This window comes from Tympanuchus pallidicinctus, unplaced genomic scaffold (genome assembly GCF_026119805.1).
Source record: "Tympanuchus pallidicinctus isolate F22 unplaced genomic scaffold, pur_lepc_1.0 scaffold3, whole genome shotgun sequence".
Classification (NCBI taxonomy): Eukaryota; Metazoa; Chordata; class Aves; order Galliformes; family Phasianidae; genus Tympanuchus; species Tympanuchus pallidicinctus.
This window is the reverse complement of record NW_026294747.1, coordinates 92,119,844-92,147,196: the sequence shown is the minus strand read 5'-3', so window position 1 is coordinate 92,147,196 and position 27,353 is coordinate 92,119,844. Positions and strand designations below refer to the sequence as shown.

Below are 27,353 nucleotides of genomic sequence, written 5' to 3'. Positions count from 1 at the left end.
CTTGATGGAGGGTGAGAGTTTGTACAGAAGGATGCGTTCTCTACTAGAGAAACAACAAAATCTCTGAAGGCTTACATTAAAAGCTTGCTGGCTTTTTATTTACTGACTGAAATACTTTTCATAATGTTGTTAGTAACACATCATGTACGTGGGAGGGATTTTAAGCATATCTGCTGTCTATTCCTTATCCTTGTCCTTGCGAAGGGCTGGGCTGAGCCATAAGTGGAAACCAGGGAAAATGATGTTCTGGGGCTTTTGCACATGTATGCATGTTTGTTGTGGAGGTGGTGCTTTGTTTTCTTGTAATGGCTCTGCATCTTGACTAGGTAAACAATGAACAAAGACCTTTGAAAAAATATTAGTGTTTATTTGGCTGCTGAAATCTGGTGTAGCCAACTCTTCAGAGCTCCTCAAATCTCTTTTATGCTTTCCTCTAATTTAAAAATTCTGAGGCTGTTCCTACTACTGAGAGCTGCTCTTTGTATTAGGTATGATGCTTCTAATTTCTTGTTTGTGTTGTGACCTGCTTAAGGAGATTAAATGATGCAGGATAATTGATTTCTCATCTGAGAGTCAGACTGAAAGCATTAAATCAATTCTGTCCTCTTACATTTTGTTGCCATTGAAATTTCTTTAAAGGAGCTGATGTTTCTTCTTTCCCAGACTAATAAACTACGTAATACCCATTTCTTTTGCACATGTGGCTTGCTGCCTCTCTGGAAGTAAACAGCTCGGCTTAGCTCTGGTATTTCTAATCTGCTGGGCTATGATTTCAGAGAACAGGTTTTCATTCCGTAAATGCAAAGCAGAATGCATTAGTGACTCTGTGCCCAACTCTGGGTATGGAATCCATATAGTTATACCTAGCAGACTAACAGTAGCTTAAAGAAAATCCTGACTTTCTGGATTACTCTTAGCAGCTTTGAAAATACTGTTTTGTGCTCCTTCCTTTTAACAGAAGGATGCAAATGCAAATTGTTACTATTATTCCAGCCCTTAGCTGGAATCCCATCTTGTCCTCATTGCTATTGTCACTAGTTGGGTTAAAATCTGGGAAACAGAAACAGCCAGTGTTAATTTGTTGGCAAGTTCCTCCTATAGCAGGGCTTTACAGCCTCAAGCTGCCATTCACAAAGCAGTGGGGCACTGTGAAAGCAGCCATAACCTCTGCACCTTGCCTTTTCAGTAGGCAGCTGTGGGAGAGCAGTACAGAGGCAATAATGTCTCTAGATAACTAACTGAAGTGCTGTCAGCCAGGTCAGTGCTGTCACACTGCAGCCCTAGGGTGTAAAGCTAAGCACAAGCCTGGGGAAAATACCCCTGGCAATGGGGGGAAATAGAAGAGAAAATAGAAAGGCAGGGGGACAGCTTGTTGTACCAGCCCCCTTTTCTTGTCTGATAACTTCAGCCAAGGAAGCTTAAACACTTTTAGGTAACTGATTGCTGACGTTTCTTTGTTAAAATAAGTACATAGCATGCAACCAGTGTGAAATAGCAGAATTTGAACTGTGTACTATCTTCCCCACCACCTCTGCCATTTTCCAGACATACATTCTGGATGAATGTATGTAGATGTATGTAATGTAAAGTCCTATGGGCTCTTTTATGAGTGAGAAATTCTGACTTGGGAATATTTGTCCAAAACTTAAACCCCCTGATGTGCAGAATAATAACAAAGGCTGCAAAAAAAAATGTGCATAGATGGGATGTGCCACTGTTCAGTGTCCCAGCTTATGATGTGTATGGAGTGGTGAAAAGTGGTTGCTGACACGTTTGACTTGTAAGTGTACTTGGCAGACCTGTTGCTGTGGTAACTAATCAGAAGGCTAACCTCCTCCAAATGAGTGCTGTTTGCCTTGCACCAGATGGCTCATACATCACTTAGTGGCATTTTCTGTCCCTTTCATTACTGTTCAATCTTTTCTCTAAGTGCTGTGATTTAATTTGCAGCAATTTAGACACAAATTATTCAGATATGTGACATGCTAAAATACAATACAAAGCTGCTTGGGTGGATGCAACCAAAGATCTACTATTTCAATAATGATATATATAGAGCACATGGTTACCATAGCATATTTCTTGCAGATAAAGTGAGACCATTTTTTCAATTCGTTGCTCTGCTACAAGCAGTTCTGCACGGGCAGCATGCTAGCAATGAGAATATGGATGAAGGCTAAGGATAATTTCATTAAAAATTCTGGATTTGTATTTTCTGATCTTTATCTGTTGGGTTTTTTATTGTTTTTTGTTTTTATTACTAGCTTATTTTCTCAGAATGACAGATCTATTTCTTTCACCTACTTTGACTATTTATTATTGTGAGCTACTGTCAAGAGATTCAGCCTAATTGTTACAGATTCTGTTACAACTCACCTATAAAGCCATAGACCTAGAGTTTTTTCTTAAGTCAGTAATAATAAATGTCTCATGATAACTTTAGAATTATGAAAATAAGTATGCTGTCACAGATCATTACACATCATCAATGTTCTAGTTTTCCTGTTTTAAAAATCAAGTGATAGACAATGCTTTTTTTGGTAAATGCAATCATCACTCCAGGGAAAGGCAACCTTCTTGAATGGGTGTTTAGTTGTGTAGTTCAGTGCTGAGTCTGACAGGTCTCTAGACATCAAGCACGCCCTGAATCCTTGTGGTGTGCTGGCTTCTTCTGTCCCTGTGACTCTGGTTAGCAGTTGTGCTTTGTTGTGTCACTTCTACAATGGAGAAATGAATTACTTTCTGTGTGCATGAGTAAGAACTGGGCATCTAAGCATACCATTGTGCCTGCGATGGCATCTTATGTACAGCTGCAGCCATTTACATAGCTTAATCTTCAATGGTTTAATTGGATAAAGGGGGTGCACCCAGGATTTCTCCTATCTTTGTAATTCAAACAATCACTGAGCCCAGCAGATGTGATCTCTGTGTGTCAGAATATTGCACCTGCTGCACTCTGCCTTTGTTATGGACAAAACTCCCAGAGTGTGCGAAAGTACTCTCAACTATCTGCACCAATCTCCTGACTATAAAAAAGGAACCAACACCGAAGTATCATTGATGATTTCTGCTCTTTTGATTTATGACATCACAGCTCATCTGAATTTACTGGCCTATGATATGACTATTATCCTAGGGGCTTCAGGGGTTTTTCAATGTTGCACAGAGTTAGCTCTTCTGTACTTGGGATTTTTGCTTCTGTAACTCACTGCAAATGGAGTCCATTAAGTTTAGTAGAATGCCTTTATAGCTACAGGTTTAGAATTCTGACTTAGCAGCAGGCAGCTAATTTTTCTCTGTACAACACTAACTCATCTGCTCCACCAGAGAGGACAAGGCTAAGATAGTTGCTTGAAATATCAGAAAAGCATACCAACAAAAGAGATTTACTGGCTGAACTCACCTTTCACAAAAACATATATGATTTAAAAACCTAAGTGGTCTTTTTTGTTGTCTGAATTAAGCTAATTTGTTTCCAGTCATTTAATTGACTGTATGCCTGCCTGCATGTCTGCTCTCTTAGATTTCCAGAGGAAAATAGTTTGGAAAGGAGGAATCAAATTTATTAGTACTAAGGATGCTGGATACTAGTTCTGCTGAATAGGCTTTGATCTCCAACTGAGGAGGTGTTGAAAGGACAAACACCCAGTGACTTAAACTGTGTGTTGCTCTGGTTGATTAGTTTTTCCACACATTAAAAAAAAAAATAAATAAAAACAAGCAGAACAAGGGTTCTTTAAATTTCTGTTCTGTGAAGATGTGTCCTTCTTCTGTTCCTTCAATGTTGCATTTTTTTACATATCCATAAATTCTGATGTCATTATATTAAATGTGATAAACAAATAATAGATGAACATCGTGGTTTTGTCCTAACCATAATAGTTTTGTATTTTTTGTTTATGCAACAATCTCCATTCAGAGGTTTCAAAGATGCAGCTGTAACTGAGAGCTCTCTCCATTTCATTTTCTCCATCTCATTTATAAGGCAATTTAATTGCCGTGAGGTTAACAAGCAGTAGGCTTATGGCAGAACAGCTCCCCTGATGGCTGGGACTGTGCTCTAACCACTCGTCTGTGCTGCTTTACACAGGTCGTGACAGCTTACACAGAAAAGAAGCATCAAGGATTTCTATGTAGCCAGTGTTCAGTCATTCAGTAGACAGTAATAATTCTTAGGTAGATTATACTTAGCCATAATCATCTCTAGAGTAATTAGGAGAACAGACTTAGTCATGTAAGTGAGCATAATAGGGCAATGTAAGTAGTGTGTTACAGGATATAATTTAAAATTCCTTTTAAATTGCACCTGCTCTTTTCTTTTGCTATCTTTCTGCTTCTGAGAAGCAAGCTGACTGTGACATAGTTCATACTTGATGTAATTCCAGAGCAAGGAATTTGGATTGTTATGTTTAAACAAAGTTATTACAATGAAACTGGTATAAACTCCTCAGCTTTTCAGTATTGATTCAAACAATTCAAATCACCTTACAGTCAGGTATTTCAAGTAGGAAGTATCCAGCCTTTTTTTCTATTGCACAGCATCTTACACTGTAATTCTGATCACAGCAAACAGTTCAGCGCAGAAAAATCAAAGGTCTTACCTAAAATACAGGATGGAAGATCTTAAGAGTATCAAGAACTGCATGAAGCTATTGATCAGCCCTGTATTTTAACCAAGAGCACTGAGCCTAAGTGGTGACTTCTATTAGTCTCTATTCAGGTTGCTGATATACTCAAAGAAATGTACAGATGGCACAGCATTTTTCATTCACTGAAATTTAAAGTGTGAACAGCAATTATTTTTAATTTGTACTAATTATTTATTTGTTGCTAATGAAGATGCAACTTCTGGTCTGTGATGGTGTCCAAAGCTTAGTCATAATTTCTGAACCCATGCAGTCTCATGGATCCATGTTGTTTAAGGTGGTGAGAGGAAATCACTGCCTCCATATATGGTTCCAGAATTTTTCCTTCTAAATTTTCTTTTCATATGGGATGCTGTCTACCTTTTTGACTTTGCTTTGTCAGGTTATTAAACTAGATCTAGTGAGCAATGTGATATTCAAGTGTCTTGGTTCCTACCTTGAAGAGGTGAGTGACTTGTACTTATTCAAGCTGAAAGTGACTTTTGGTCCTGTGATTTAGCTTTTGTGATTCATTCTGCAGATCTGTTAGTCTAGCCTGGCTAAGACTAATAATTCTGGCAACTGAAAAGGGATAGGAACTGCTTTAGCAGGGGAATTGGACTAGATGAGCTCCAGATACCTTCCAACCGCTATGATTCTGTGAAATGCCTTGAGGAATTCAGCTCTGACCACAAAACTATCCAGCAGTAGGGAGCACATCATGACAAGGAACTTGTCGCATTAAATTCTGCTTGCTGAACACATAAAATCTGCGATAGGAGACAATCATTGAGAATAAACCTCTTGATCTGGGGCATAAAGCTTTTCTATAAATTTCTGTATTTTCTGGGCCTTCCTCAGATTCAACACTGGTATACAAGCTTTGCATCTTTACCTCTTTCTGCTCTTTGGCTGGAAAGCTCTAGTTCTTAATGCTCTTTTTTTTTCCTGCCTTTTGGTTCATTCTTGTCTTTCTGTCCTTCTTTCCAACTTTCTTTCAGTCTTTCCATCCTCCTAGCAGACATGGCAGCCTCTTCTGCACACTGAATGTCTGGGCTGGAGATGATGTTGGCAGAGCAATGCGGCTCCTACTGCCTCAGTCGGGGCTGGTATGGCACATAGGGCAAGCTATCCGATCCCTGCACTGAGGATGAGGCAGGCTGTGCACTGTACTGGGCCTCAGAGGGATGGATGCTCAGGACCATGGAGCTGGCAGGTCCTCGGGTTTCAGCCACTGGAGGGGTGACAGCCTACTGTGCCACGTCCCTTGAGGCCAGCCGAGAAGCCCCGATCTCGAGGCCATCCTCCATCTTCATCAAGGCTGGGAGCCGCAGGACGGGCGAGGACGCGCGGGCCGCTCTGTACCCAAGCACGCCAAACGCGGCCACCTCTTCCAGCCGCCATTTTCGTGGCCCCTGCGTGGCGTCGGTGGGACTCCCCGGCGGCGGCCGCGAGGAGCCGCTGCGCTCCCTCACACGGGGGCGTGGGGAGACCGCCGTTATCGCACAGCCGATGTTGAGGACGGAGCCGACGGGCCTGGCTGCCGGGACAGCGAGTCGCAGAGCCGAGACCGCCGCGGGGCCGCACAACCGCCGCGTCCTCCGCAGAGCCGCAGCGGCCGGGACTCGCAGCGCGGAGCGGTTCGGGCGGCGGCTGCGCGCGCAGGGGAGGGGGGAGACCGACAGGGACCGCAGCCACCGCCGGGCTGAGGGGAGCGGAGCGCAGCGCCAGGTGCGTAACGGTGCGAGATCGCCGCGGGCAGCGCTCGATGGAGCGGGGCGGTGGCGGGCAGCGAGCTGCCGGCCGCGGCGGTGTGACGGATGGAGGCGGCGGTCCCGCTTCCCCCCGGCCCATCGCCGTTCCCGGCGGCTCCGCGCACCTGCCGCGGGGCTGCGAAACATGGCTGCCTCGGCCACCCCTCGCCGTCCCCTCGGTGCCGCCCCGCCGCCCCTCGCCCTCCGGTTGACGGCAGGGCTCCTCCGGTGCCCGCTTTCCTCGGGATGCCCTCTCTGCTGGCTGCTTCCCTTCTGCTTTTGAAGCGAGCAGTGCTTGCCGTTTCCCCTGTTCCTCTTCCACCTCCCCCAACCTCCTCTCTCCCCCCCACTCCCCCCGCCGTTATCTGAAGGTGCCTTTTCGCGTAGTCACCTTGGAATGCGGCCGCCCCGGTGCCGTTTCCAGGCGCTGCTGCTCTCAGGTGGGTGCGCGATGCTTTTGCTTGCACGAACGGCTCCGTGCGGAGTCTGCGAAGCTGAGCTCTTGATTTATGCTGCTCTATGATCAACCTGCCTAAAAGGAAGTCGTTTTCTCCGGTACTGATAATTAGGGAAGAGAAAAAGATCTTATTGCAGCAGCATCCCAAGCAGAAGGGAGCTTTACTGGGCCTGAGCCTGTGAGTGTGCAAGTGTATAAATCCATCAGTGTGAAAAATTTCCTTAGTGCTGTGGGTGAAGCCGTCCATACCTGTAAAATGTGGAACTTTAAATGCAGCAGTCTCGGATTGTATTGCAGTAGAGTGGGTTAGTTCTGAAATGCAAGCTCATTATGTGTGTTGGATTTACTCAGCAGTTCAGGAGGTAATAACTACGTGAACCTGTGAGAAGTTGCATCCATTATAGGCTATTACCATTTATACTGTTGGTGTAAAAGCTGTTATGGATTTATGGACTTAAAGCACCTCTAGGCATGCAGTTTGGTTCATGACATGCACCCCGAACCCTCCAAACAAACAACCTCAGAACAAACCCTCTCATATTTAGGAACCTTGTTCCTGTGAACACAGAACTTTAGCTTTGATTCATCTCAAATCAGAGAAAATTAAACCATTCATAGTGCTATAAACTTTCCCAAGCAGTTTAGGTCCCAGAGTTTGTGTGGACAGTCTGAAAACAGATGTCATATTGAAGAAAATGTGGTGAATGAAAAGAAATCCTTTATTGACATGAGTAGGGTTTATCCTACCCAAAATAGCATTTGTGGTGCTTGGAGTTTGAGATCTTTTTGAAAGATATTTGTAACTTTTGTTTTCCTGCGATGGCAGGGCATGGTTTAAATTGCTTTTGCTTACTCTTGCTGAGTGTATTTTTGGTAGAGGTACCAATTTGTTCCATCTAACCTCTCTTCAGAAGTCAGCCATGCAGATTGCATGTGGGAAGGTGTGCTAGTTAGTGCTAGGAGCTTCCAGTGAGAATTCCCTTGTTCATTATGGACTTACATTTTTGTGGAACTGGAGCTGTCCTGGTTATGTATTAGCTTTTTCTTCATGTAAAGTCATTAAATTGAGAAACAGAATGGAACTGAGGTCCATGACTGTCACTAAGATACCCAGGTGGCTGGCTTCTGGTGCTAGGTATTTTATTATGTGGTGACTTTTGCAAACTCTGTTGCTAGCATTGCAACATTTACTCTTGTTTGGAGTTATATTTTAATCAAAAGTGAGACTTCCGACAAGGCACTTGGATGCTTTTTATTTTACCCCTTGTTAACACCACAGCGTTGCTGATTTGAATGGACTGCCAGTCAGTGCACATCAGCCAGTTCTGTGTGCAGGTGGGCATCCCTTCCTGTACCAGATCAGGGCTTCACTGTACAGCACAACTGGATTGTATAAAGATGGAGAAGTACCCTGATAAAAACTGTGCAGCAGTAACACCATCTCACAATGAACTTTTGTGCTGTACAGATACTTTGGATGCCAGTAAGTCCTGACTACAGTCCCTGCCCAAGTGGCAGAAGCTGAGAACTTGTGCAAGAAAACAAATCCTTCCCTACCAAAAGCAGAGGCACAAATATGACCCTAGGTCTCAAGGTGGAATAGCATCTACAGAAGGAATATAGTTCTGTGTCTGCTTGGAGACTTAATTAAGTGCGCTGACATCCACTCAGTGAAGAGTTGGTGGTATAAATAATGAATTTTCCCTGTGTGCACAGCCTGTAATGGAAGTGAGATTGAAATCTGTTGTCTTCTGGATGGGTGACCCTAAATTGTTTTTAAATAGAACTAGTTTTCATCAATGTAATGTGAACTACTTGAGGCAAAAAATTATTTCCCATTTGCTTTTGAAAGATGTCTGCTATGACAGGATGGTTGAGGGCTTATTAGACAATGAAAATAGAACTGGTTGATCAGAGGACTGCAGACTTTCTAAATGGCTGAAATCTTACCTTATGTTAAGACTGAAGACTCTAAATGCTGAAGAGTTATGCCAGTATCTAATTTGCTACACAGATACAAAAAATCTAGCAGCAGTCTTCAGGATCATCCCGAATTTTCCCCACATGCAGCAAGAGAAATATTTTCAGTTCCTTTCAGTCCTATTATGCATTTGTTTAGTAAAATGACCGAAGGGGGTGTGCTGTGTGGGAAAGCTTTGAAATGTTTTTATCCTTGTGTAGGGAACTGCTACATCTTATAAGTAATAAAAGTGAAGCTACTGGAGAAAATGGCCATCCCAAACATATAGCTAGAAATGTTGAAGTTTTGCTCTTATTCTCCAAAATGCAGTAATTCCTTCTGATGTAATTAGTGTTCAAGGAGAGCGACTGACTTGAGAGAGAGAGAGAGAGAAGTTGAGCTTGGTTTGTGAAATTTCAGCTGCTGCTAACCCTTCTTAGATAGCTTCTCAGACAGTTGGAGAGAGAGACAATCAAAACTGAGTTACAGTTCTGTAGGATGTGGCACTTTTGAATGGTGAATTTGTGCCACTGTTCTTGAATGGTAAGGAAAGAGTCAAACAGACTAATAATGAAACATCCAAACCATAGGAACACACATCTGGCACAGTTTTGTGCTTTATGTTCAGGGAGAGCCTCTGCTTTTCTAATTTTTTTAATTAATGCAAACTTCCTCTTTTCTGCTAAGTCAGTCTTTAAAACTGTCCAAATTGTCAATTTTAAAAAAAAAAAACAACAAACAACCTTTCAGTGTCTCCTAAGTTGGGAACAGTATTATTATTGTGATTTCAGATTGCTATCTTTGTTCTGTGCCTGAAGCTGAATGAATTTTGCTCTTCATTTCTGTTTTTGGAAATGTTGCTTTTCTGCAGGATGCAGAGATCACATGTCTCTGTGCATAAGATGCTAGACTTGATTTGTAATGGAAAGACAAGCTTGTCTCAGGCACAGGAAGCATTTTGTTTTGAAGGTTAAAGCATTGTTCGAAACCAATGGCTAAACACAGTTTTTCACAGTTGACATTCCTTCCTCTCTCCCTATTAAGAACACGGGAGAGGTAAGAGGATATGTATAACCCATTTGATGTAGTCTTTCCTTCCTAAAGAGAGAGCATCTATCCAAATTTGAGGAATGTTGTTCAGGTGCTGCCTCTGAGTTCTTAATTGCAGAAGTTTGCTGCAGATTAGGCGACTTGTCCTTTCTGGTAGCAATGAAAACAGACTTACTGGAATCTTTAAACATTACTGAATAGTTCAGAAGTATTAGCACAGCTGGGATTCTGTTTTGTAAAAGCACAAAATACAGTGAGGAAAAGTCATGCTTTTATACACAGAAACAAGCTGCGTGTTTTTGTAAAAGGCTTAATGTGCTCTCTGGATTTCAGAGGCACCTTTTGCAATATAAAAATTAAAGAAAACATTGACATAACCAGAAAGCATTCAGAACTTATCAGCAAAAGTTTAGCAGCCTCTGTATTTCTGGTACACAAAGCACTTGTCCCAGACCAACTTCAATTCCAAGAAACTGTAGAAGTGAGAGTGGGGAAAAATAATGTATATGGTTATTGAAACTGCTGTGAAGGTCTGAGATGAAACCCTAATGCTAACCCTCTTAGCCTTGTGTTTGTGGGTACAGGCTTGAAAAGATATGGACCGTTTCTGGAGATGACAATAAATAACCAAGGACAATCACCAGCGTGCTTGAAAAACAGGGCATTAAGGGGAGTTTAGACTTCACCCTGTACAGCATAATAATTGTATCAACAAAACTCTTGGAGACAAACAGAAAATGTTCAAAGAGTGTCTGTGGTAGTGTCTGTGATTGTATGAAGAGCATCTTGTGCTGCCAAGGTGGTAAAGGGATGGGAGCATCTCTCCTGCGAGGAGAGACTGAGAGCTGGGACTGCTCAGACTGAAGAACAGGAGGCTGAGGGGGATCTCATCAGTGCATACAAATACGTGCAGGGAGGGTGCGAAGAGGACGGAGCCTTGCTGTTTTCGGTGGTGCCCAGTACAAGGCTCAGTGGGCACGAAGTGGAATACAGAAGGCAGCATCTGGACATCGGGAAGCGTGTCTGCACTGCGAGGATGACAGAGCACTGGCACAGACTGCCCAGAGGCTTGAGGTGTCCTCCTAGGAGAGCTCCAAAAGCCATCTGGACGTGGCCTGGGCACCCTGCTCTCGGCATCCCTGCTGGAGCACAGGTTGGACAGATGGACACAGAGGTGTGTGCCAACCTCAGGCGTTCTGTGAAATGCGTGAGAACGAGAACGAGGGCAACCTGACGATGAACTAAGAAAAGGGGAAAGAGCAGGAAAGTGGAAGTCTCCTGCTTAGATACGTAGCTGCTAACAAACTGCTTCAGTTGTGTGATGAAGGAAGATCAGTGGTGTTCTGAACAAACTTGGGCTGTGGTGTATTCGAGAAACTGCTGTCCTTGTATTTAAAATTAACCTGGTGAGGTTGTAGGAGAAACTGCTACCTAGCAAAGTGAGCAGATTTAAGTTGTAGCTGACTGCTAACTGGCTTCCCTCTTTAGAAACAGAATTTAAGATCTCAGGGGGGACTTCTAGGATAATTGTGTGTTCAGTACAAGGCTATAACATTTAGCTTGTGGTGTGTAACTGTTATATGCAGCCCTGTGTGAAGTGTAATGTGTTGTGGAGTGTTACAAAGTAGCTTACTCCTGTGTTCATCCTTAGTGTTACCAAATTGGCAATTTGTTTTTCGTTTCAGTAACTGTTGGTAAATCTAAAGAAACAAATCAAGAACCTGACAGATAGAAGTGACCCCATTTTATGCCAAGGAGGACTTCAGGATTCTATACAGCATTAGATACCTACAGATTTTTAATTATTTTCCTGAACTACTCAGTCTGCAGGTACATAGAAGTCTGCCTTGAATACCTTAAATATTCCTCTGCTTCTTTTTAAGCATGCCTGGCCATATATTTGGTGTGTAGATAGAAGAACATCCAGCAGCATAGAAAGAAGGTTAGTGTCTGTCAGTTGCCTCAGTGAATTTCAAGTAGACCCACTTGTGTTTAGAATAGAAAAAAAAAAAAAAAAAAAAATCTTTTGCTTACTGATATCTACTGTAAGGCTGCAAGTTATTCAAGATTTTGGCTGGTCTGGCAAAACATCAGAATAAAATTTAGAGCTCTGAGCAATGATTTATCTAAGTGTAGATGTGAACTCTTAGTGTTTGTTGGAAAGCAGCTAAATTGACATCACCAATGTAGCAAAATAAATGTATGTTCCTGGAATAATTCATGGTTTACACCGAGCAAAATACTAAATTGCTTCATTAGAGAAGCAGTTTGGGCAAATCACGGACAAGTTGTATTTTAGTTTAGTAATGCTCAGATGGCTCACAATGGGTGAGAATGGCAATTAAAGTGGAACTTTGTCTCCATGTCCATCGGCAAGACACCTATGTGCAACTCAAAATGTATGCTGTGCTAGTAAGTCCTCCAATAGGTGTCCTCCACCAGGTGCATTTTTACCAGCTGAACTCACTCTGGCTTACAGCTGCTCAGCCCTCATCAGTGGTCTAAACTATGCCTGTAAAGAGGGGCTTGTGTGTATAACATAGTGTGTTTTCATCTTAGCTGGCTTGTTATTTTGTGTAAAACCTTACCTAAATTAAATTGTTACGTGAGTTCCCTACAGTTTGTCAGCCCTCATTGTGTTGTCAGGGGACACCTTTAGCACATTGTCTCTTGGTGATTTATTTTTTTTAAGTTGAGCAAATCTATGACCTGTTCATGGTTTATAGATGAACTCGGGTGTTTTCTTCATAGCCCACTGAAGGGAAGCCTTTACATAAAATGGTTTAACATTGGACGCCTGCTATTCTGTCTCAAAAATGTGTTCTCAAGTGGTACTATTTAAAAGAAAATGTCAAATTTGAGTAGTGTACAAAAACAGCTTTGCACATCTCCCTCCTGTACACATAGTGCTCTTTCAAAGAACTTAGTAGCCATTTTGTGGAAAGTTTTGATTGTGTATATTGTGTCTAATGCATTGAAACATGTGCATCTGTTTTCACCTGTTCAGAATATGATGGAAGGAGAAGAGGAATATACACATTCGTTTTTGCAGCAGGGAACTTCTGATAAATTCTGATGCAATGATCTGTGAAATGATCTCAGGAATTGATGCTGAGTGCTATTTTAACAAGCACTGCACCTTTTTCTTCTGGTGTGTGTCAGAAGGTTCAGTGAAGGGAGAAAAACTCAGTTACAGCAATGTACACAAGATGAGCTACAGGGGTGTCATAGTCCTGAAAACATTTACACTTTTTATGAATAACTGGCATTAAGAACACCTACAATGTTTGTGCTACCATGCAAGCGTTTTAAAGAATATTCATACTAGTCTACATAAACAACTAAACTGCAATCAATTAACTTTAGGTAAGAGCAACAATGCAGACAAACCGCAGAGGAAATAAAGTGCCATTAGTGCTTCAGTCTCCCTGATCTGAGTGGATAAATTGACAGGCAGTTGTTATAACTGTGCTATGTCTTTGTTCTGTTTCCAGTTACACCACTGTCCTCCCTCAGGAATCCCTCAAACGTGTTTTCTCTCTCTCTCTCTCTCTCACTTTCTCTCTCTCTCTCTTTTCTTTTTCAATTTTAATTTATTATTTTTTAATTTTGAACTGCATGAGAGCAGTGAGAGTAAATTAAAATTCTTCTATGTCTCTGCACTTGTCTGAGTCAGCAGTATACAATCTAGGTCATGTGTTCCCAAACAGCTCTGATGCAGAATATTTTCTTTCCTTCTATGGCAACTAAGTAGTTTCATTAAGGTACAGTCATCTTGTCTTCTTTCCTCCTCTGTGTGCCTTCACGAGGCCTGGGTAAAACATGTCTGAAAATCTCTACAGTTCTTTTTATTAAACCCAGATGAGCCTCCTCTGAGCTGACGTCATCTTCATTACATAATCAACTGACAATTAGAGGTGATATGTTGTCTCTAAGATGCAACAAATCACAGTAGAATTAATGATTCTTTATTGCATGAAATTACAAATTAGACAAACATCAGTTTTAACTTTTTTCTTTTTTAGGATGGCTGAAGCTCCTCCAAGTTACTGTTTTGTAGCCTTTCCCCCATGTTCCAAAGATGGGCTGGTGGTGTTTGGAAAGAACTCTGCACGGCCTAGGGATGAAGTACAGGAGGTGGTCTACTTTGCTGCTGCAACTCATGATCCAGGAAGTAAAGTTGAGGTAAGGGTGAACCATTACTTTTCAGCAATGAGAAATGAGGATTATTAAAATAAATGAATGATGCTTGTTTTCTTGTCAGATCATGAAATCCTTGTTCCCTTCATTCAAACCTCTCTTGAGTAGGGGAATATGACATTTCTGAAAGTTCTAGAAGTGAAATTTGGAATGTAATATTTTTGTTGTTATTGTTTAATTGAGGAAATTTCCATGAGCTGCGCTTTTTCCAGCAGACAGGCTGACTTGTTCACATCTCAGGAAACTGCACTATGTAGCCTACATGAGAGGAGGTTTAGAAAGGGGAGAACAAACTGGAAAGGAGGAGGAGCAAGTGTGTAGTGAAGGTGAAATGAAGAAACTGAGGTAGCAGAAGGAAAGACAAGGATTAGTGGGGGTGGTCATTTCAGCACCTGCATCCATCTCTGGCTGTGCAGAAAGCAGAAGACACTTAGGTGGGATGCACGAGGAGTGTATCACCAATCCCTAAGGATCATTTATGGATATCAGTTGATACTTCCCCAGAAGAGATCCTAATACTAGTGCCAGTTTTATTCTGTCCTTGAAGTGGGACCACTTCCAAATTTTAGAGACTGTGGTGCTGTTTGTCTTTGCAGCAGTTAATGTTCTCCTGATTTGTTTCACTACTCACATGTAATGGTTTAATCTTGGATGTAAAGTAATCCCATCCCCCTTCTGAAAAGCACAAACTGCTGCTTACTGCAGTGCTGAGTAAGTCGCACTGCAGTAGACCTGTGCTAGTAACAGAACACAAGTGTGACAATAAGACAGGAAGAAAACTGCAAAGTAGTTTTTTAGACAGCTTCTCATCACCAAACTGAAGATGAAAAAAACTGTTTATGTGGAGGAAAAAAAAATTTAAGCCTTTGTCTCCTCAAAGGAGAATAATTCTAAGAGCTTAAAGAGTTAGAGTATTTGTTTATTTTGGAGTCTTTTCCCTATATCTTGTCCTTCTCCTTAAATCATGGAAACCTTTTTTTTTTTAATGGAGGTAAAGTTTGTTGCAGTGTGGTGCAGGTGCAGCATTAGACGAGAGACTGAAGTGGACAAATACCTTAATTGTGTGTAGTTTTACTTTTCTGAAGTTTGGGCTTAAGCCCTAAGTAGGTGGTTACTTTGGCCTCTGCTAGACTATGCTATTGTATAATTCTACATTACCTTAAGAGTACTGTGATTTACAAAATGTGTGGGCTCCAGCTGCTTGCCTAAATTCTTCCCATTTCCTCTTAGCAGAGAATAAAAACATGTTCAGTTGCTCTGGGATTGACGTCAAGTGACTGCTTGCACTGCATCTTTATCACACTCAGCACTAAGTATTGTTAATGAGTGGGACTTTTTGCTGTTTAAACTAATGAGTGTTAGAGTTTAAAACAGTTACTGGCTTTAATTATTTTATGAGGTCTGAAGATTCTCTGGTGGCTTTGCAGACTCCTTTAGCTGCTTTCTTTCAGACAGACCTAAGCACGTATTTACTTGCCAGTTTGAGATGTTTTTCCTGCTTTCATAGACAAGTAATGTTTATTTTCATGGAAACTACAACAGATAGAGCACAATAACGCTGTTTGATTGAGCAAATTGTCAGCTACAAAATGCTATTTTTCAACATAGACACCACCAATAGCTGTGTGTTTCTCCAGCAATGAACAAGGGCCTGCATACAGCACTTAAACATCTGTGTAGCCGTCTGGAACATGACCTGTCTTTCGTGCTGCTGTTGCCACTGCTGAAACGCAGCGCCCATCACCTCACTGTGCTCACATTCTCTGCCTTCATAAATGTTCAGTGTCTCCAGCGAATGTCAAGGGGTGCAATTTTTTTCTGTATGGAGGAATTCAGTGACATCCCTTTGCTTCATACATGCTTCTGTGCCAGCCGCACAGTTCAATCCCTACTGCCACACCACCAACATCTGCCTCTGATGTTGTGGGCTGACATGATGAAACAGGAGGCATTGCTTTTTGGAGCAGCCCTTGTATATTAAGTTCAGTCAAATGAATGAGTCTAGCAAATATCGATGTTGGAGAGTGATTCTCTTTAGATTTTGCTGTTTTTGTAAACTAGTCACTTCAAAGGTCTTCCAAAAAGCCTTATAGTAATTAATTTGGTAGGAATTGTGACTGACTGAGTGGATTAATGAAAGCTCTACAAAAAGAGTTTCAGGCTGCTAGGTTTGATTCTAGGTTTTGCTGTTGTATAAACTAAAGGAATATGATTAATAAGAAGATTGCAATTTTAAGCATGCTAGCTCTTCATGACATCAGAAGAAGAATATGATCTTCAGTTTTTGCTAATTAGCCAAAATGTATGTGGTGTTCTCCTAATGCAGAAACATGTCTAATGCTCTGCTCATCTCAGGATAAATGCATACTTACCTATATGCAGAATTTGTGCAAAACTCATTAATTTCCTGTGTACTGTTAATTGGATCCTTACAAGTTAAGAAAAGCTTTGGAGGCCTTGAATTCAGTTGCTTCATATTTTTAAACTAGCAGCTATGTGAGACTCTGTCTACCTTCCAAGAAAATTTATTGAGCTGTCAGAGATAATAAGCTAATATGGGGAGTATAGAGGAATTTCAAAGCTTCTAGATGTGTCCTTTGACATCACTTTTACCTTTTTCTTTAAAATGTTCATTTTCTGGGGTTTTGCTTTGGGTTGCTATAGATTCTCTTTTGTCCTATAAAATTAACTGAACGGGTATGAGAGTGTTAAATGCAGGTTTTACAAAATGAAAAGTGTGATTAACCTGTTTTATGCTACTGTTTCTCCTAAGCCAATAATCCTTTGTGCCTCTGACTAATACTTCTCTCTCATCCATAGATTTTTTTTTTTCCCAGATGAATAGTTGTACCTTTTTATTGGCTTCTTATGCTAGATACACATCCTTTATTGTCACTGGGCAAGGATGATGGGCTTGCTTTTTGTTATGTTCTACTCTTTACATGTAGTATACTCCAATGCCTAACCCATTTTGAATACTTTTCCATAACTCTGTCACTCTTTTTTTACAAACTTTTACAAGGTCAAGACTCTCAAGAACTCTGTGTCCTGTTTGTTCTGTGCTGCTCATTTTTCCAACTGTGATAATGTACAATATAACAAAAAAATGGAATAGTAGTTCAGCTAGATTATTGCTGTAAAGAAATCTAGCAGGCTTTGTTACATAGCTATCAGCCAGTGTGTGAAGCACCTTAAACAAGGGAAGATGGATGCTCAGTGAATACTGCAAGTCATTTTAAGTTAGATGTTTGTGGCACAACCAACCAGACAGTAACCCTGCAGCTAACTCATCAGCATAATTCCTTCCCTCTATGTCAGCAGGTTCCCAAGACCCCGAACAAAGGGGCTTTTCATTATGGTCTATTCTGTGCCTGTGTGTGACAACCTTTCCAAACTTTGTTCACGTTTTGCATTGTTATTTTGCAGTGGCAAATGCTGATCATTGCTTGTTGTAGTGGGCAGTATAGCAAATTTGTGTGCACAGGTTAAAATATTGCTTCCTTAAACATAAATAAGGCCCTTTTTGGAATCCCTGTACTAAAAGTAAGTATTCTATCTTTTCCCAGTCTTGGATTGTCTTGTGCATTAGCGAGAATTTGTGGTGTATGAGTGTTGAGATGCAAAACTGTTTTGTTTTTAGGGCAGATTTTACTGACTAGATTTCTCTTGTTCTCTTGTAACCTGTCACTTTGCTGTGATTTTCTTTCTCCTGAAGAATTCTTGGGCTGATAACTTTTTCTGGAGCTTAGTTTTCTAGATCTTTTTTTTCTCTTTTAGCTCAACCTCCCTTCCTTATAATCTACCCTTTTACCCATGATTTAATGGGTTGCTTGCCTTGCTAGAACACAGAGCAATACAAACTCCTCTGTCTTCATAGCACGCAATATCTTATGAGAGGAACGGAATGAAGAAATTACAAAGAATGGTCCACAATGAAGTCTATCGCATTGTGGAATAAGCACGGTTTTCTAGTAAATTGGTATTATATAGTCTTCTGGGCTTAAAGCCAGCCCTCTGTGGGGTAGGAGGAATTCCATGTTCTCTCAAAGTTTTTGGCACAGTTACGTCTTAGAGATGTGGGGTTCTTTTTGGTGCGCGGTTTTTTGGTTTTGTTTGGGGGGAGTGAGATGCTCCTCTGAGTTGTCAGAGAAGAATAATTTTTTTTACTGTGCATCACTTTGAACACTGCAGACAGAAACTCAGTTGAGGTTAACTGTGGTATCTGGTTTGATGTTAGGAGGTGGATATAAAATTTGGAAAGTAGATTCTGATTATGTTCAAGTTGGCTTTGCATTACATGGATATACACTATGGTTTTTCTAACATAATCATCAGATGTCCTGCCAGTGCTGTAGTTCAGTTCTGATATACTTTGATTCCCTCTTATGCTGTCTGACTGGAAGGTTATCTGGGATATCTGTATTATATCTGGGAGTAACATGTTCAGACATATATGTCTGTCAGATATGTGGTAATATAAACCAAGCAGCAGCTGAATCTACTGAGAACTTGCTTTCCAGGTCAGATTGGCAGTGCAACACTTGCAGTTGTGTCACTGCAGCTGTGAACTTAAACCTGGGCGTCCCAGTGTGATACTTCAGGAGTAAGTGCTGGCCATCAGGAAATCTTCAAGAAACATAGTGATGTCTGTGCCCATGATAAAACTTTTAATTTGCTCTATGGAGATGCAAAAGATTGTAGTCTAAAGGGTTGCAGTTCAGACGCAGTTTAGGAAGCTGTCTTTTCTTGCTTTTTAGCTGAAAGCCAGTGACTGTATAAGCAGCCCATCATGGCATGCAGTCAGACAGCTTAGCTCAACCCACCCTGTTTAAGCTAACCTTTAGACTTCAGAGGGGAAGCACTATGCAGGCAGACAGCAACTGATGAAAGAGAGAAAGCGGTTTCTGCCTTCAGCAGGCTCTGTTGCTTGGCTAATCTAAGCTTTTTCTCATTTCTACTCCATTGCAAGCCACTGGCCTTTAAACTAATGTGTTTGATTTTGCTTTGTAACACCATGCATGAGCCAGCAGTAATTCAGAGTTAGAAGTCAATCTCTTGGATGTTTCTGCTTTTTCAAAGCCTGTGTTTTGACTGTAGGGAAGTGCTGCTGCTTTGCTTCCATTTGCTACAAAGCAAAACTAGTTAGCTCGAGCTATGCATTTGTGTTTGAGGAGCAGAAAAAACTTATATCCTCTTTTGGCTCAGTGTTTACTTGTGGCCAAAAAATATGAGTGTTTCAAAGTGGCCAAACTTAGAAATTAATTTTAAGGTATCTGTGAATTCTAAAAAATCTCTCATGGTTTTTTTGTGACTTTATTGAAATCTTTCTTATCAGTTTTTAAAAATGAACTTAATAAGTTTCATCCTGCTTTCAGTTTTATGTTTGTTTAGAATGCATGAGAGTGCTAGATTTGTAACTCACAAAGCAAGAGATGAATTCTTGATTGCTAAATCACTTCTGATATGTAATGGCACCCAAGGCTGAGAGCGTGCTGGAGATGTGCTGCACTCAGAGGTTTGTTTAACAACTTATGTATTTTATTTTGTTAAGTTCAATTCATAGTGTGGCATAATGCTGGAGGCTCTCTGGTGGCTTGGTGGAATAGGTCAGAGTTCTCCTCTGTATGTAGTTCTCCTCTCCACATGTAGTTCTCCTATCAGAGAACAGTTCATCTTCTTCTAGCTCTCTTGAGCACCCATATACTATCTTCCCAGTCCTCCCCTTCACATGTGTGGGAATGCCCATGGTGCCCACGTCATCTGTGGAATCACCTCCTGCAGCTGTGTTGCGGTGCAGTAGAAGATGCACAAACGAGTTTCTTTTCATAATGAAAGGAGAAGTCTCTTGTGCTTATGACTTCCATATTTGCTTTTGGAATACCTCCAATGTACCTGTATGCTGTAGCTAGGATGGGAGGTGCATTTGTGCTTTGTGCTAAGTTTAGAATTGCCTTGTTAAGACTTTTTTTTTAATATACTGTGAAATAAAGGAAACATTATTAGTTTTCAGCCTGCTCAACTCTTCTCAAAGATGTTGGCTGCATCTCTTGCATGTGGAGTCCCTATTGTTTACTTTGAGATGTGCCATTGGAAATTCAGTGTCACAGCACGTGATGCAGTTGTGCTGCTTTCAGGACTGGAGTTGTAGCAAATCAGCAGAGCCTGACCATTGACTCACCAGCAGCCAGTGCCATCAGCTGTGTCACTAGTCTTGTGGTTATTAGCATTCATGCTGTAAGAAAATTATTAGGGTTTGGAAATCCTGAGGCTGGTTGCTTCAGGAATTTAAGGACAGAATTGGTTGCAGGCAGACTCAGAGCAGTACCTTCTGTCTGTTGGATTTGTCATTGTCCAGTTTGGCACAGCTCTCATTATGACAGGCTGCTATGCCACTGTGCTGGAGGGATTTGCCAGATCAGAAGGGCTCAGGGTGGGGGGATAGGGAGGTTGTGACTAATACTTGTTCTTGAAATCTTGTCTTCACCTGAGCTCCAAGTTCTGGAGATCAAGTAGCTGCTGAGTTTCTGTGCATACTGTTATCCTCTCTTAATACTTTCTTCCATTTGTCAGCTGTTATGAACGCATGTTCTGATTTGTGTGGAATAGAATGGTTTGTTGTACTGCAAATCCAGCAACTAGTTTTAACTGACCTACCTTTATGATTGATGCATTTTGGATTAATGTGGATAACCTGGTTCCTCTGCTTCTTGCACCTTGTTTCTGCCGTGAAGATATTATTTTATCCAGGAAATAGTTTTCTGATGTTATTTTAAGGGGTAATTTGTGTTACAAAGGGTTAAAGTATTTCAGCTTAAAATGAACAACCTATTGTTGTATCTGGACCTAGATGCTCTTGGCCTTCTTGGCCACCTGTGCACACTGCTGGTTCATGTTTTGGCCAAAATTTGACCAATATCCCCAGGTCTATTTCCTCTACACAGTTTTCTGCCCCAAGCTTGTAGTGTTCCCTTGGGTTGCCTTAGATCTGCTAAGATGGTTTATACAAATAAGATGTGAATGTTGTGTACGTGTGTTGATTTTTTTTTTGAAGCTGAAATAACACAGAGGTATAGCCTGTGTTTGCTTGGTGGGGGAGGGAAGGAGGTGGAGAATCAATGTAGAAAGTGTCAGATGTATTTTGTTTGCTGTTTCACATGCTCTCCTCTGCACTTAGCCTACTGCCTTCCTTACAGACTGGAATATTTCTAAAGGAAGGAGGTGCCTGGAGAGGCCCCTGATTACACAGTTACAAAGCAGAGGCACTTTCTCTTTTTTTTAGGATTCTCTGTATCCTTCCAACAGAAGCACACAACTTCCTCTTTCTCCTTCTCTGGCTGCTACTGCTGATAATAAAATCTTCTTAATGAATTGCAACTTTAGAAATGCTTGGTTTTGGGATGAAGCCCAAATTAGTAAGTGTTTGGTGACAGGGATATGCAGTAGATGATGGTTTGCGAAGAAAAAATTGCAGCATTTTTCTCAGTGTATCACTTCTCGCAATGTTCATCATTTTTTTTCTCCTAGAAAATTAAAGCTCCAACGTGTGCAAGGTTGTATAAGAGGCTATTCGGTCAGGGAATGCTCACAAGGATGGACTTACAAAGTACTGACATCTTCTCCGTACTGCCTCAGGTTTTTGCTTTCTCCTTCAGAGTTGAGATGGTTGATATACTGTACAGCTCTGCAGGATGGCTTCAACTTGCTGATGGAGCACCTATGAGATTTAGGGAGCCAGAAATCGCCCTGTGGAGGGGTTGAGGTTTCCCTGTCTGCAGACTGCCTGAAATTTGCTCTTGTCATGTCTGTGTGTGTTGTGTAGGAAGGTGCTTGACCCAGCCCCTTTTCATACTGAAGCAACTCTTTTGCATATATCCAGAAGATGCAGCTGCTCTCTATTCATTCTCACACATATACAAAGTGCTTTTCCAAATAGTGGTGACCTGTAGCTCTGGACAAAACAAAAATTTAAAAAAAAAGAAAAAAAAAAAATTGCACAGCATGCCAAAAAAATATATATTGGTTGGATGGTTCTTAGTTCCAGGCTAATGCCAGATGTTGTTGCACTCCAATAGATTGATTCTGTATCTACTAAATGATAGTCTGTTACTATGTAAGCAATATATATGCCAGCTTGGTCAAATATTAGGGATTTTTCCCTGTCAGAATCATATTGCCTAAACTAGATATCAAAATTAAGCACATGGCTAAAAGAAAAAAATTTTAAATATTCCTGCAAAATGTTACTGATTATTTCCATCAGGGAAAGTGTTGTACCAGGAATGCTAGACATTAAGAGCTGTCTCACAAATATGACAGTTTCAGTTTCCTCAGTCTAAAAATCTGTGGTCCTTGAGGAACTTGATGTGAGCTCAGGAATAAAATATAAAACCCATTTCTTTGGTTTGTCCAAGCCAACGATCTAATGATGGATCAAGCTTTCTTCCATGCTGCTTGGGAAAACAGGGCTTGTTTTTATATTGCAAAACAAGAGAAAAGTAATTATATGTGAAAGATAATGAATGATTTCTTTCTTCTTTGCAGTGTCAATGACTTCTGTACAGCCTTCCTCTGCATCTTTGACTTGTTAGAATGTATCCATGGAACTCAGATTACAGTAAACCATTTAAAATAGCTGAAACATCAATTTAAGCAAAAACAATGCCTGTGCTTTTCTTTCTGTGGCTGTTTATCCCCCGAACACTTTCAAGTCTTGATTTTTCTTTCTATCAGCAGACTTAGACTTGGTGCAGGGAAAGCACTAAGGAAGAGGGGGAAACTTTCAGGGGGAAACTTTCCAATGTGCTTTGTCCAATTATTGTTATTACACCATTTACATAAAATACAGGAGATGGTTTTTAAGTGAGATGAGAGATTGTTTTGATGTTGTTATGCAGAAAACATGAACTGTACTGCTAACACTGAGAAGCAGACCACTTAATTCTGCTTTCTACTGCTTCTAGCACTTGGGTTCTGCATGACTAACTGAAGCCTTCACCTGTTGAAATAGATGTCTTCTCCCAGTCTTCTGTAATATCAAGACATAAAGGTTCAAACCTAACAATATTTTAAAAAAATTCCCCAGCTCATTCTCAAGAGGTGTTTTTTTTTTTTTTTTTTTTCATGATGTGTATCTTGTCTCTACGTTAAATGTTGTGCTGAAGATTGAAGTCTATGTTAGAGTCGGAAGACTAAATCCAGTGCTTGCAGCTGTTTTACATTTTCTCTTCCTATTTTCTCTGCCAATGCAGTGCACATATATTGAGATTGAGCAGGTGCCAAAGACTCATGCTGTTGTGCTGAGCAGGCCTTCCTGGCTTTGGGGAGCAGAAATGGGAGCCAATGAGCATGGAGTCTGTATAGCTAATGAAGCTGTCGTGACCAGAGAACCAGCTTCTGAATCTGAAGCCTTGCTTGGAATGGATCTTGTCAGGTGGGTGGCTTGCTGAGCTGTGAACATCTTTTTAAAGGCCAAACATTTAGTTGATGAGAATGGGTAATGGCTTTAGTGGTGTTGGTGTTAGGAGATTTTAAAACAAAAGGCACCAGAAGCTTTAAAGCACTTGGAATCTGAAGTTGGTTACTGTTTATGTGCTACTTGTGCCTAATACGAGTTTACTGAACCTACCTTGTCTACCTACTATACAGTCTAGTGACTATTTCTTTACGTTGTTAGTTAGGAACTCCTAATTTGTAGCATCAGATTGCTGATGCACCCTTCATTCTCCACTGCTTTAGAACAGCTTACTCTGACCTAAAAAGCTTATCCTGGGCTTGTAGCCAACTGTAGGCATAAACAAACTACTATGCTGCACTTCAGCCCATGCATTCCAACACAAACCATTGCCCTTTTTTTAAATTCTGGCAAACAAAACTCCATGGAAGTCTGTTCATTGAAGGCTGTCTGCCTGGAACACTTGTGCTGCATTGCGTGTCTCAGTCTGCATGCTGATGCTACAGTGAAGAGAATTTAAAGAAGAGTTACGTGGAGGAAGAAAGCTGAAAATGAAAGGACAAGAGAATATGGTGCAAATCCATCACAAAGAAAGGAGAGCGAACATTCAATTTAATTAAAAGATAACACAGGACAGCTGCTAGTTATGTAAGCAAATCAATTTCAGATTGTGATCCAGTGTTCCTGCTGAAATTTTTCCTAGGATACCTAATGAGCAGGCTGAACCAATTTCAAGAGCATACTCATTTTACTTGATCTAATGAAAGATGGGAGAGATTCTGGATAGCTGGAAAAGGTTAAATGTTGTGGTGTATCTAAAAGCATTGAGAAGAGCTGTGGGAATAGACCAACATAACTCAAGGGAGAAAAAGCAATTAAATATCAAGGAGATGACAAATGTTCAGTACTGACTTTTAGTCATGAAGAATCCTGTCAAACGCTTTGTTTGCCCCTGTAATGAGTCAACAAGTTTTAATGCTAAGGATTAGGAAATAGATACTTTGACTTTTACAAGGTCATTAAAACCTTGGAAGGTATTCTCATAAGTACGCTGGGAATCGTAGTCATGGGAAATTGCTGTAAGATGTACAGTGCCTGACACTGTAGATGTTCTGACCCTAATGTCTGTGCAGAAATACAGTATGGGGTTCCAGCTGTCACAGTCAAGAATAATGTGAGCGAGCTGGAGGGCAGACAATGAAAATGGGAAATATGATCTAGAGAATCTGATCAATGGGAAGTTCATGCGGGGATTGGTGTCTCTTTGGTACTTTTTCTAATTCTGGTGTTGCTGAAGGAATCTACAGAGAAGCTGTACATAGGAGGACTTGTGAGTTTGATTGCATTAAGGGAAATAAAATAGACTGGGGAGCTTTTTTAAGAAGAAGTAGGACAAGCTTTTATCAAGATGAGGGATGTGGTAGGTGATTTTCCAAGGTCCACCTTTATTTTACCCCTCCTACTATAATTCTCCAATTTTAATAAACCATTGTTTTAGGTGCACAGTTCTGGTTGGTTTTTTTTTTTTTTTTTTTTTTTTTTTTGTTATTGTTGTTGTTTGAGGTTATTGCATTCTCGAAATACTGTTTAACATTGAAGTATATATGTTATCAGTAGCTCTAGATTTATCAACACTAAAATATTAGGAGATACCAAAATATGGAGAATTGACACAGCCTACCAGTGGTCACCACCTGGAGATATTACTCTCCCTCTCTTCCTTCTTATCTGTAGAGGAAATTGTTTGTAGCTGTAAGGCAGAGAGCATCTGAGGTAAAGAGAAGTAGGGATTTTGCAGTCTACCATCTGTCTCTTGTTCCAGCCAGAGTGGTTCTTTCTTACTGCAAAGACTTGGCTGGTAGCATTAAGCTTAACTGTTTTGGATGATCTCATAGAATAAAGAGAGCCATCAAGTGCAAAATCAATCATATAGGCTGCAATGAAGCAGCTGGCACCAGCTCTTCTTCTTGGTACCCATCTGCAAAAATGGTTATCTGTCACTCAGGATTTATTGGAATGAAAATTAGAGGAGGAATTTTAAGCTCAATTAAGAAATGCACACGTCTGCTAGTCCTCTCCCCTGCCCTTCCCTCTCAATGAAAACCCTATTGGATATCTGTGAAGTTGCACTTCATGGAGTTCTTAGCTTGTTTAGTGCGTGGCTACTGATATAATAGCCAAAAAAATATTTCCTCACATATGGCAGCATAGTAGGTTTAAGACACATCTGCAGATTTTTATCTTGATAGCATATCACAGAGCAGCAGATCAGAACATCAGAATGATTCTTAAGAAGGGGTGGTGTTTGTGCAGTTGATCTGGGGGTTAGAGGTCGGTTGTTAACACAGGCCTATCCCCATCCCAGTTTTATCTAAGTGAAAGACATAATGGTAGTTTTGACAGATGGAAATATTGGGAGAAAATTGATTCCAGCATAACTTCTGAAGAGATAGAGTAAATGAGAATAGAAATTGAAAAGCTTAAGATAATTTTTGATAATCTTATGGTTTTTCAGAATAGCACTGAGGCAGTAGGCTGTACTAAGTCACAGAAAATTTCTTAATGGATAATTCAAGCTGTCCAATCTCAGTGCAAAATTACGTTAAGCTTTTCTCACAATGTCCCTTAACAAGTGCTCTGAAATGTGTTAGTGAGAAGGTTATGCTAAGTTATGCTAGAGTCAGCCAGCAAGTTGATGCCAAGATAAGTGGCAAGACCAATGTTTTTGTAGAGATGTGTGGTTGCTGTGTTGCTTTTTGTTTTTTATTTTCCCTGTCCCTTGCAACTGAAAAATAGGAGCACACAAACAAAAGCAGAGCCTAAGCCTTAGTAAAGTGGAAGTAAATGCAATACTGAAGCTATTTGCCATACAGTGATCTAAAAGAGATTTCTATAGCCTAATCTCTGCTGGAGTTTTTGAAGAGAAAGCTAGACTAACCATCTCAGAGAGAAAATTGCAGGGAGAAGTAAAACGTTTAGTGTGATCTTGTGTCTCTTGCCAGGTTTTGATCTAATTATAACCTAATGCTTTTGATCATAAGACGAGGAGAGGAGAATAGATTATTGTTGAACTGGGTGACTATATGGCCATCAAAGTAGTAGTTATCAATCCATTAATTTACATGGACCAAGGAAAGTTTGTGGAGTTGTTCTTAGAAAATAAGTAAGACTTGCTTTTGGGCTGTTTTTTAGTAGATGATGTATATAGTGTATGCTGACGAGTGAGGAAAAGAATGAAGGAGTAATACAAATGCATAGAGACTGAAAATAGAGACAACAACGCAAAATGAATTTCAGCTAATATGACAAACAAAATGAGAGGGATATAAATATGAAGTCAAAGGATGATAGGGGAGGAATCGTCAGTTTTAAAGCCAGTATCTAAAATTTTAGTAGGATTTCATTTGTCACTAAGTAAAGAGATGAAATTGTTGCTTTCAATAACTGAGACTAAAACAAGGCTAACAGTAGACTATGCACAAATGCCTCTGTCCTGTGTGTAATAAACATCAAAAGATAACATACACTTAGCTTCCATGGCTGATTAAAAATTTGTGCATTCAGGAAGAGAGGTTGCAGGCAGGTAAAACTGATTACAGTCTCTTATCTCCTGTAATAATCACTTCTAATTTTTCCACTGATCTGTACAGAGCAGAGCAAACTTGTATATACCTGTTACTTTAGAAAGGCCACTTAAAATTATTCTTCATTACATTCTGTCTGAGTGGGATAGAGTATTGAAAGGTTACAGGGCTTATAGTGCAGCTAAGGTTGTTGGTTGGTGGTTTGAATTCTTTGGCTAGCTCTGATACTGAAAATAAAGACAGCAGAGAAGAAAATAAAAGCTTGAAACAGT

The 27,353-nt window shown here is 40.6% G+C and overlaps 1 protein-coding gene across 4 annotated transcripts in view; it reads left to right on the top strand.

Annotated features, from left to right (window-relative positions):
- SCRN1 (secernin 1) overlaps positions 1-27,353 on the top strand; it is a 40,746-nt gene that overhangs the window by 1,948 nt on the left and 11,445 nt on the right. The window contains exons 1-3 of one of the 4 annotated variants that reach the window (XM_052692800.1): positions 6,232-6,356; positions 13,872-14,031; positions 23,295-23,476. In XM_052692800.1, coding sequence (XP_052548760.1) covers positions 13,873-14,031; positions 23,295-23,476 — 341 coding nt within the window. In that variant the 5' untranslated portion in view covers positions 6,232-6,356; position 13,872. Of the gene's footprint in view, positions 1-6,231; positions 6,357-6,798; positions 6,820-11,655; positions 11,677-13,871; positions 14,032-23,294; positions 23,477-27,353 lie in introns of those variants that run through there. The other 3 variants (XM_052692802.1, XM_052692798.1, XM_052692801.1) reach the window with 3 other exon arrangements.